The following is an 11,988-nucleotide window of genomic DNA, read 5'->3' as shown; positions in this document are numbered from 1 at the left end:
TTCCGGGCCTTCCCGGCTCCAAGATGGCGGCCGCCCGCCGCTGGGAGGCGGGAAAGCGCGGCTCCCTCATCAAAGATGGCGGCGCAACCCGCTTCGCCCCCCTTTCTCTCCAGCGCGTCCCGCGCGGCGCCCTCAGCGCTTCGGCTTCAGAGGGCGAGCGTGCGCGGGGGGGCGCTCTAGCTCCCTCTCGCTGGTGCGGCCGCGGGGGGTTGTGGGGGATCGGCGGGCGCCTGGCGGTGGCGGAGCTGAGGAGCGGGAGCCGCGATGGTGAGCGGGGGGCTCCGGGGGGGGCGAGGGGGGCTCGGTGAGGCCGCACCGGCACCGGGGGGGACCGGGAGGGACCGGGGGAAGGTCGGGGGACACGGTAAGGCCCGGGGGGGCCCGTCCCGGCTGCACGTGGCGGGGGGAGGCCGCGAGCGGGGGCCGGGGCCTGGCCCGGGGGTCGCCTCCCTGAGGGGTGCCGCGGGGCTGGCGGCCGCGGGCGGGGCCGGGCGGGAGCTTTGCACCCCGAAAAGGGGAAAAAGTCGCCGAAATCGCCCCTCCTGCCTCGCCTGGGGGGCTGGAGGGCCCCGAGTGTGCGGTGCGCTGCCTCGCCTGGCCAGGCGCCTTGCCCTCACAATGCCTTCGCCTCTCTCCCCTCTTTTCGTCCCCACGTTTGGGGCTCAGCTCGGCCTCATAGCTGGAAAAAGCCTCTTCAGGCAGGTGCTGCCCGGGTCCTGCTCCTGGGGCTGCCAGCGCTGCCTCGACTGTTTCTGCGCGGCTACGTCTGCAATCTTGGACTTGGGGAGGTTTCTCAAGGGCGCTCTGGGAGTTGGAAATTGGAGGGATATAAACCTTAACGACAGCCAGTACAACTGCCCTCCAAAAGAAAACACAAAAACACACAACAGTGCAACACGATAAAGAGTCTGTACAGGGCTCTTTCACATTACCTGCGCCTAAGGCATGACATCTTCACTATCTTCCCCTGTTTTGGTTTTCTTTTTCCTTACAATGAGATTTATACTCAGAAAAAACAAACATTTTATTTACACTGACTTTTGTCCCACGTCACCTAGGCACATATTCAGCGGGGCAGGTAAAACTTGGAAGAAACCTCTCAGGTTTATGAACTTGTTGCATCTCTGGTGGGAGAGGAGGAACGATTTTAGCAAATCAAGCTAAATTGGGATATTTTTTTTTATTTATTTTTTTGCCTTAAGGTAAAATAATGGGAAGTTCCTAAAGAAACTCTTCAGATGTAATGCATTAATCCTGCAATAGAGGTGATCCCAGTGGCAGTAATTTTGGTAGACCAGTTAAGGTGGACAAAGATCTTAAAAGCCATTTTATACAATATAAACATGAAAGAATTGATTCTTTTATTCTTTGCTTTACTTCAGAGCTTTTAGTAGAAGCTGAGACGTTAGTACTTGTTAAAAGGAGAAATTTAGTTGGCAGTAACAGGATCAAAAGAAATACTAGCAATAATTTAGACTTTTTTGATGTTATTGTAGTAATTATTCTTAGAGCCTCATGATCTATTGGTGTTGCTTTTAAAAAAGCTGAATTATTCCATTTTTTTGTACAAGGCAATTAATAACCTCCAGGCTGATAAGGATACTGAAAAAGTTGCGAAGGGAAAAATGGTTTCAAGTCAGAAGTTCAAATAAATTCTAACTTGAAGTTCTGAAAGAACTGGCTTATGTGTCTGGCTCACTGATACTTTTTCTGTAGTCTGAGTATTGAGATATCTATACTTTTAGGTTTTGTCAAGTAAACCCAACTTTTTCTTCTAATATTACAGTTGAGTTTGAAAGTACAACGACCACAATTGCAGTTCGCAGGGCATTCTGCTGCTAGAACACACAAGATTTTATCAAACACACTGAACTGACAGACCCCATTTTTTATTAATAAGGGGTTCTTGCTCAGATGCTCCTGGGAGATCAGCGTTCCAAGTCCTGGAAGTGAGCCTGGTCGTAAGCAAATAAAAAGGACACTGCTGGAAGTAGTTGTGAATGGATTTGGCAGTCCTTTGACTCCCTGGTAAGGCGTGCCTGGGGCAGTGCAGCGCCCTTAGGAGCAGCTGGGTACCAGCAGCCCTGGAGGCATCTTGTTTGCATCTAGTGTCCTCCGGTGTGCAGGGAAGCAGCCTTAGCAGGCTGGTCTCCTTCATATGATTTTCATTGTAGCATGGTAATACACTTCAGTATTTGTTTCCAGTGTGTCTTACTCTGCAGTTCCCTGCATGAATTTTAGAAGTTGAGTACTCACTTCATATATTAGCATTGAAAGTGCTGGATTAAATTAGCAGCACGGGCAATGCTGTTTTCTGGTGTGCTTGCAAACTTCCTATGATGTGTAACCTGTTAATTAGGTCACAGGCTGTATACACTTAAAATCTTGTTTGTTTAAATTATTTGCTGCATCCAAGTGAAAAATATTACAGAAATAATGCAAGCCACAGACTGTACAATCATCAAAGCCTTCCCTGCAGAAGAGCGAGTTTACAGGCTGACATTTGGAACAGTTATCTGTGCCATAATTACCCTTTCAGTAGACTTGCTGAAGTGTTAAAAAAAAAAAAAATCAGCACATCTGATTTGCAGGAAATAATCTTGAGTACCAAGAGCGGATTTGTTAAAGAATGTGTGTTATCTTGAAGCTGAATAACTCTAAATAGCTGTTTGTGTTTAGATCTTCAAGGTGAGACTGACAGCGATGCTAACTTGGACCCCATTTTTGTTTTCTAGCTGGGGTACTTAATTCATACTAACAGCTTGCCCTTGGAATAAAATAAGTAAATGCACAATGGGATAGCTTCTAGACGTTGACTGCATCACCTTGCTTTTCTGTTTAAGTAGAAACTACAATTTCCATGTTTGATTTCTTCAACACAATAGCTGCTTTACTGATGATTTTACATTACGTATTTTTAAAAGTTTATGAGAATTGATAGAACTGATTGAAAACAAAAAGTAACACAGCTTATATGAAAAGTATTATTTGGAAAACGTCTGTGAACTTGATTGGTAATTCCATGTTTAAAGCTGTACTAATTTTGCAAGTTACTTAGCCTGGTTAGTTCTGAGAAGACCATGCTATCTTACTCCTCATAATTAACCTTTACATGCCAAAGATGTGTGGAAGCATCACAAAGTAACACTAGGAACAGCTGTGGTATGCTTCCCAGTTTGTGTAATGATTGGGTGGCCAAAAATAAAATTACAGCTTATTTTTCATTCAGATCAGTAACTTTAATTTAAAAAAAAAAAAAAAAAAAAAAAGGTTTTGAGAAAATCTTGTTTTGTTTTTCAGTCTCACACAATTCTACTTGTTCAGCCTACCAAGAGGCCAGAAGGCAGAACATATGCTGATTATGAATCGGTGAATGAGTGCATGGAAGGTGGGTGCAATCATTGTAGTTTAAAACTACTGTTAAAATCCTGGTTTTGACATATTCTCATACTTCCTTGGTAAGAGTAAGCTGCTGTTCATGTCTTCCCAAGATAATTCGCCAAAAAAAAAAAAAAAGTTAAAAAGGGTCTTATGTTTTTAATTTACTAGTGCTTTAGCAAACTATTATCCTTGTTTCTAAAACTTCCTTGTGACATTAAATGTCTCCTTCTGGCTTAACTAGTTTGAACCATGTTCAGTTCATGGAAGCAGGCAATATTCGTGGTGGGGCTGTGCAACAGACCAGGCTGAACATATTTCACTGCACAACCAGATTCCAACCTTCTCACAAATTTTGGTGCTAACCATGTAAAGGAAAGATTGCTACTGGAAATAATATATAAAATAAAAGCATTTTTGTAGTTGAAATGTAGTTTGCAACCTGGTGGCTTCTGTGCCAGAAAAAAAAAAAAAAAAGTTCTGTGTGACTTTAAGAGATGCAGTGAGTTGGAGAAAAGATTGAAATACTACAGCTGTATAATTTAAATGTAAAAGTTCTCTTAGCATTAAAATCTAATTCCAGGAAGCTTTGCAAGACAAACAAAAGCACAGGAGAGATAATGTAAAACCCCCATCCTCGCTTTAATATTACATTCTTTTCAAATATATCTGACTTATTTATGGGCTAGCTTAAGTAAAACTTATGTAAATGTACAGACTTGCTCTGTCACTCTTACCTCAGTCACCATGTTTGACTATTTCATCAAGAATGACCTCTTCTGAGACTTGACCAGCTGTATTTAACAGGACTCCTTCTTTCTCAGGTGCTTGTATAGTAGAAATACATGTTGCAATTGCTGTTTAAAAGTTATTAGAGTTCCATATTTCATTTGGAACTTACTCCATAGAACATTATATCCACAACAGAACTAATTTTTTTTCCTTTAGATGATGATGCTCATCATGCATCTTACCTAGTTCTATAGCATTGTGTTCAATGCAAACAGCTAAAACAAAAGCATTTCAACAACAGAAAATCTGAGTAAGTTCATATCTGTTTTCATGGTACTCGCATCTAAACTTTCTTGGCATCTGGTTCAATATCTGAAAAAAAGTGCAGCAAATACAGTAATACAGTTTTTTTCTTTTCTCCAGTGCTGACATTATTGCATTATTCATCTGTTTTTTTCCCCCCTCTGTAGGAGTCTGTAAAATGTATGAAGAGCATCTGAAGAGAATGAATCCCAACAGTCCATCCATTACATATGATATCAGCCAGTTGTTTGACTTCATTGATGACTTGGCAGACCTCAGCTGTCTTGTGTAAGTTCAGTTGTATAAATCTGTGTCAGTGACTCACAAAACTCTTCTGTATGAACTTCTACATATTTTAGTCTGGCTAGTCTGTTTAATTTGGGACTGGATCTGCCTTTATGCAGTTGGTCTGATTCTTAAGGAGGCAGAATGATTAATGAATTGTATTCAGCTGTAGGATTTAACATCAGTATAGTGGTAGTCTATAGAAGTCACTTGCAACTATTTACTTCGATTAAGACACAGCAAGATGGAAGCTTCTGTAAATCCTAATTAAGTGACTGAGGAACCTATTAATCCTGTTGAGCCCCCTAGCTAGTGGTTTGAGTGCCCTTGTGAATATATCATCTCTGGTTCTCATCTGTGTGTTAAAGTTGTGAGCAAGCAAAGGTGGTCTTGTGTGGTTTCCACTCTGACTGGACTGTGAAATCAAGTGTTAAATTTCAGTATTTAGAATGTAGCTAACATTGTGACCCAACCAGTTAGATCCTGGCTGATTTCCATACCACACCTTTCAGAGTAATGGTTTGAGGTGATGGTAGCATTGAATTTCACAGAAATTATGTAGGAATATGGATACAAATCGCACATTCAGATAACCAAAACCACTTCAGTTTGCTCAACTCAAAATTCTAGGATCTCTTTTTAAGCCAGTGAGCATCTAGCGTGGACATTCCTGCAGCTGCACCGCTAAGTCTTAAATCCCAATATAAGTACTGTGCAGCTGTACAGTAAGCAATCCTTGCCAGTTAAAGTTTTAAAAAACAAAACACATTGGATTGCTTTTCTTTGCATCTAGATGTACATACAGAAACAGATTATGTTACTGATAGTGACTTATACAAATGCCATTCACCAAAGATTTCAGTGGAATAAATAAAGTACTATTACAATTTCTCCGGTTACCTTGTTCTGCCATGTCAGGTCTCCTGGTGTCATCATACTAGGCTGACGTGGTTTGAAAGCCAAGCTTTGTTTTAGCATATTTAACAGACCGACGACTATTTGCTTTAAGAAGTAGCGACTGATTTCTAGTACAGTCTTTCATGTTCTTTAATAAGGCTTGTAAACTTAGCGTCACGCTACTTCAGCTTAGAGTTTTCCACCAGATGGCACACGTAGCACATAACATACCCGATATGACTTGTGCTCGTGGAGATTTGTAAAGTACTTGCTATCTGGTCTTGCAGTGTAGCATTATGAATGGATAAGGAGGAAGGGAGGGTTATAAATCAAACAATTCCCGAAACTAACATTTCTTATACTGTAATGAAATCATTAATATGTTAGTATAGAATAAAACTCTTTCTATGGCTTTGAATTATTCATGCTAGGTTTTAAATAAGGTTTCTTTAAAAACAGTATGTTCAGAGTTCTGTTTTTTAGAGAAAGAACTGCAAATTGTTCTGGATTGAGTTAAACAACTGGATTTATACTCAGCTGCTTATCAGTGACCTCCTTACTGTTCTTACCTGATAGGAAATTGAGGGACTGGCTGGGACATTCACTGAAAATACCATCTTCATCCAAAAAAAAGAAAAATCACCTTTAAGGACTAAAGGGGAAAAGGACAGCATGAATATTCAGTTAGCTTTATATGCTTTGCTTCTATTTTTCAGTCTAATTCTGTTGCAGTTCAGCAGTGTCTTGAGTAACCAAGTTCTTTAGCCCTGACAAGAAATCTTGCTAATGGTCTACTTCTATCACCTGTCCCTGAGTAGTAAAGAAAATTAACCTGTAGGTTCTTGTTTTCAGTTTGCTTATTATGAAGTGTCCTTGGTTAATAGATGCAAGCTTTTCCTTGCTGCTAGCTGGCAAGAATCATTTGTCATCCATCTATTAGCCTGCCTTTACTCCTGGAAAATTGTGCTTTTATTCATTCTATTTAAAAAAAAAAAAATCCAGGCAGAAGTGGAATACTTGAGAAATTACACGAACACTTGCTTGAAGTTAAACTGAGTGTTTGGCTCATTAAGACAAATTAAGTATGGTTTCCTGGTGGAACTATTCTTCTTAATTCTGAGCTCCAGAATACCGAGGTGCTCTGTTTTCTTTCTCCCATAAGTAATTACATTCATGAATTTAAATGCAAAGTGCAGTCTCTTAGTCTTTGGAGTTCCTAGTTGTTTCAGCTTCTTACTGATCTGCTGGGTAACTTGTAAGGTTTTTTTTTGTTTTTGTTTTTTTTTTTAGGAAACAGAACAAATCTTCTAAATGGCAATTTCCATTCACTTTTGATATTACTGATGTTCTGTATACAACTTTCTGCCTCGTACACTAGAGGACACTTAATTGTTTGTGAAGTCTTTGTAGTAAGTGTTCCGTGGGACAGACCAATATTACATGAATTACATGAGTCCTTTTCTTTTTTCTAGTTACCGTGCTGACACTCAGACATACCAGCCGTACAATAAAGACTGGATAAAGGAGAAGATCTACGTCCTCCTCCGCAGGCAGGCCCAGCAAGCAAGCAAATAATGGGGACACCATCCTTACGTGGGGCTGGGGGAGGGCTTGGACAACAGGTGTGTACAGAGTGTAGTAGTGAAAGTTTTGTATTATAGTCATCCTGTTGCCATCTTGTTAAACTCTTTAGTCGGGACTGAATGTATTGTTAGAGATGCAAGGATTTTGTTGGATTGACTTTTTTTTTCAGTGTAAATGGGGAAGAAACTGCAACATCTTCAGCAGAGTTTTAATTTTTTTTTTCCCACTGGTTAGCTAATGGTCTTACCTTATTTGAACCCCTGGGGCTGTTCACATTGTACTTCACCACATCCACTGTATGTGCCCTTCTGTGGGGTTTCCAACATTTAGTTTTGTCCTTGAGGCGGTCTTAATGGGGAATAAAAAAACTACCCTTTAGTTAAATTTGAGTGCTGAATTGTGTGTTTTTTCATGCTAAACAATGAACTAAATCTTTCTTGTCCATTTGCTGAAGAATGGGGTTTGAAAGCATGTATGGACTGAACACCACGGTTACTTGCAGGGTGGCTCAGATTCTGACCTTCCAAAATTAACTTCTCTGGCCTATATTTGGCTGTCTTTCCTGGGCAACTTTGGGAAGCATAGCAACCCTCTTGTTCTTGCACTCTAAACTTGATCTTTCTTAGAAGGCATTTATATTCAGGTAAGTGTGCCTGCTTGCTAGGACAGATGATGGCTAAGAGCAGGCTGATGTATCGCATCACAGACCCCATGAATAATTCTACTTCCAAGCTTCCCCTGAGAAAGGAATGGGCAAAGTGAATTATTCTGACATGAATCTTGCCCAAACCGTGTTCCCGCTTTACAAAGGATAAGGACCTATCTGCTTGCACGTTCTGTAGAACAATACCCTCCCCCCTGCCTAAAACAGATGCTGCAGTGTTTATAATCTTGCTATACTGAAAAAAATAGTGCTGGAGGATATATTGGACCAAATAACAGCAGGTAGAAGAGCAAGGCTAGACTTAGACTGGTACTTTTTGCCTTTGTGTTAGCCCAGAGTCCGTCCACTGTGGGTACAGATCGGAATCAGACTCTCCAGGTATGCCCAGCCAGGAGTAGTGCTAGGGTTAATGGAAGAATGTCTCCAGTGTGCTTAACTTCCTGAAACACATTAATATTTTCCAATAGACTTTACAGCAAATGCATTGGCTTAAAAGAACATGAGTTTAAATGGACTGTGTATAGTACAGCTTTAATGAAAATAGCTTCACTTAAGTGGTAAGTAAGTGCTGCTGAAGACTTGGAATCAAATTACAGGAGAGAGAAAAATTCTTAGACATATCCAAGGGGAATGTTTAAACTTTCTCCAACATGAGTACAAATTGGAGAGTAAAGCTACTAGTTCTATGATTGTAGCAATAAGGAATCGATTCAGTCTGCTAACCTCAAAACAGATTTTTCAAAGCAGGGCAGGTTGAAGTGTATCAACACATGATTACTTATATCTGGAAGTATTTCTGCATGGAAGCTTGCTTTTATATCCAAATGCAGCTTAAAACAAAAATCATTCGCTAACTGTTGCCCCATATAGTGACATTCAAATTAATATAAGCAGTGTTATTCAAGCATCTTGTATAGTTTATCCTCCTATTTAGGAAGTACTAAAATAGCACGTTCTTTCCTGTATTTGGAAATATTTGGGTTTTATTACTGGTAAATACTTCGTTAAAACTCCACTATTCTCACAGTGAACCAATCTAGTGCATATTCCTCTAAGGTGCTAAGCAGGATGCAATACTGCCATCTTTAAGTGAAGTCAAAAATCCCTTCTCGCTTTCTGCACACTAGAAATGAGTGATCAAGTATTTTTATCATTTTGTGAGCATGTTTTTACTTAAAGGAAAAAAAAGAAAACAGGCATGTGGGCACTCTCCTGATTTTGAAAAGTACAAGGATTGTGCAGAATCTATAGCAATCTGGGGCTTGGAACATAACATCTCTCTTCCTTCAAAGATAACCTGAAGTTTAGTCTGATTTAAAAAAAAAAAAGTTTTTGACTGTGATGTAACTGCACAAACTAAGGCTGGTTAACAAGTACAGAGGTTCTCATGTCAGAGCAGAAACTGGGAAGATGGTACTTTAAAGCAGGTAGCACTAAGTTTCTACTTTATGAAGGGGACTTTATGAAGGTATGGGGTTTCTTAGAACATAGAAGGCAAACAAGCTTTAACTTCTTGAGGTTAATTCACAAGAACGTTTTTGCACTTCTGGTTATCTCAGTAATTGAAGTTTAGCAGAACTGGAAAATGTAAGTAAAGTTCCTTTTATACCTGTGGAGCCAGACTCAGCCTTCTGCTGATAGAAAAGATAGGGTCGGTAGACCGCTTTAAGAGAAGGGACTTAAACATCTATTTTCCCCTCAGCACCTAACTATAGCTGTCTTTTTGATTTGTTTTTTTTTGGGGGAGGCTGCTTTTTCTTTCCTCCTGAAATAAGCTACTGGTTAAAATTCCCTAGTGTATAGTTTCCGAGTTGCCATTCTCCACATTGCCTTGGGTTCGCCTTTTACTTGATTAACTATTCATGAGACAACAGAGCAATTGCTTAACTGGGCAGCTGAGTGCAAAAACACTTGAAGGAAAGAAGAGATGCTGCAGCATCTGCCTGACCTGTAACTGATGAGAAAGGCGAATATGAAACTAATCTAAAATCCATCTAACTTGCTTTCAGAAATATAGTAAAGAAGAGGGTTGTGAGCATTTGGAAACATAGAATATGCCAGTAGACATTCTATTGGCACTCTAGTAATGTAGTCTGCTGTAGGAGGCCAGGTGAAAAATTACTTCTCAATTTGCTGCTTGGCAGAAAAAAATCCAAGTCGTGTATTTTGTTAAAGCTTTGCGCCCCTTCAAGCTCTCATTTTTATCGTCTAACTCTGCCCAAACCTTACAGCATGTGTCTAAAACAGGTGAAAGAAATGCCAGACTGTACCCAGAAGATGGGTCACTGACAGTGCTCTAATGCTCCCTTAGCCAAGCTTGAAGTATCAGAGTGGTCCCTATGGTCAAAGCCACAACTACAGGAGGATTGGGCCTAGAGCAAGTGACTGCTTCCAGATCCAGAGACACGAGGAGTCTCGTGGTGTTTCTTTACTAGCTCCTTTCCATTAAGGGGCGATAGCAGTGTTCTTAGGACCTTCTCCAGTTGCACCTGTCCATAAAGGCATAGGACAGCAGTTCCACTAACCAATATCAAACGTTTATTTGCCTGAGTTCAGCTACTTTACAATTAAGGTTTGTTAGCAGTGTTTGGCTAGTAACCTGTAACTAAGCTACACGATTACAGAAGGTATGTCTGAACAGAACCCATCATCCTATGCACGTTTTGCCCTGTGGCAGCCTGATGCTTCCTGCATGAAGGACATGCATACGTGGCAGTGTTGATCATAGCAGCTACAGTGTGGGAGTAAATGATAAAGGTAAATCATACTGACTGTTTCTGCAGGGGAACAGTACAGTCTTCTAAGAAGTGGGAAAAGAATGGAGTTCAGAGAGAGAGTATTTCCAAATACTTGATTTTTTTTTTTTTTTTTTTTTTTTTTTTAAAGTCCATCAAGCAAGCCTAGCCTCGCTTCAGTGGAATAGATGAGCCCTCATCCCTTGCCAGGAGCATGAAGCATCTGAGTTGCTTGCCTGACTTCAATTTGGCTTATGGAGCCATGAAGCATGCTACATCTCATCTAATCGTTAGTCCTCATGCAGACCCTGAACTGCCTGCTACTGTGATCCCAAGTGTGGCAAAACCAGAGCGGTACAGCTCATTTCATGGCATGCCTGTTCACCAAGCAAAAAAGGTGAAGTTCCATGAGATGACTGAGTTGATCTAACAGTTCACTGCTATTGTAAGGGCATTATGCTGCTCCACACTGTAGTTTCTACACTTGTAGGTAATACAGCTGGTGGTGGAGAGACTCTGGGGGTCATGTGAGAAAGGCAGAACAGGGGCTGCCACTCAGCAGCCATAAGCAAAGCAGTTGGTTACTTAATCTCATTTGTGCTTTGACAGCAAGATCAAGCAAGTAAATGCTGTTTCAGAAAACGGTAGCTAAACTGCTGTATACATAAAGGACCAGTTTATCTGCCATTGCACATTGCTGACAGTTTGTGATGGACTGGGATGGAGGGAGAGGATGCCTGACACGATTATATTGTGTGTTTTGGACCAAAACTTCGCAGCCAGTTCAAGGACCTAGGTCTGATGTAATCAGAATTTTAATCCAAGTGGGGTTACATTTCACATCACAACATTAACAGGATCGCTCTCTTACAAGAATCCCGCTCTGCAGCCACCTTTCAGAATTCTGAAGACTCAATGCATCACTAGTTCATGATGCACTGAAAACACATGGAAACTTCTTAAGAGGAGTTACCTTCAGAGGGAAGAAGGGAATGCTCCAGTTACTCTTCTTTAGAGTACATAAATAGAAACATTTGCCATTCCCACTGAATTGCAAAGTGTATTGATTTTGTGATTGTATTTAAAGAGAGCTTTGTTGGAAGAAATTCACTTACACAGTCCATCAAGAAAGATAATAAACAGTGAAAGTCAACAGTCACTGGATTACAAGTATAAAGTAATTTCAAGCTCTTGCTTTTCAACCCCTGTGAAAAAGAATGGTCTGCTGGAACCTAGTATTGTCTCTTTGTTGACTCTGGAGAGTATTAAATACATCCAACGTCTTACCATTAATGTAAGTTTGTTGTGGGAGGAGGGAAGGAAAGTATTTAAGGGGTCAGGGAGCTTCATTTAGCAGCCCCAGCACAAGGCAGGTTGTGGCTGAAGCTAGTAACTGAGCCCAAGAGTGTC

General features: G+C 40.9%; 1 protein-coding gene across 1 annotated transcript; it reads left to right on the top strand.

Annotated features, from left to right (window-relative positions):
- The first annotated feature begins 190 nt into the window (after positions 1-190).
- Positions 191-7,563, top strand: ERH (ERH mRNA splicing and mitosis factor). Its single transcript, XM_084288460.1, has 4 exons — positions 191-267; positions 3,301-3,388; positions 4,581-4,701; positions 7,068-7,563. The coding sequence occupies exons 1-4, from the start codon at positions 265-267 to the stop codon at positions 7,168-7,170; spliced, it is 315 nt and encodes a 104-aa protein (XP_084144586.1). The 5' UTR covers positions 191-264; the 3' UTR covers positions 7,171-7,563.
- Positions 7,564-11,988: the final 4,425 nt, after the last annotated feature.

This window comes from Netta rufina, assembly GCF_964035555.1.
Source record: "Netta rufina genome assembly, chromosome: 5".
In the NCBI taxonomy this organism is placed as follows: domain Eukaryota; kingdom Metazoa; phylum Chordata; class Aves; order Anseriformes; family Anatidae; genus Netta; species Netta rufina.
The sequence above is the reverse complement of the archived record's forward strand: the minus strand, read 5'-3'. Positions and strand labels throughout refer to the sequence as shown.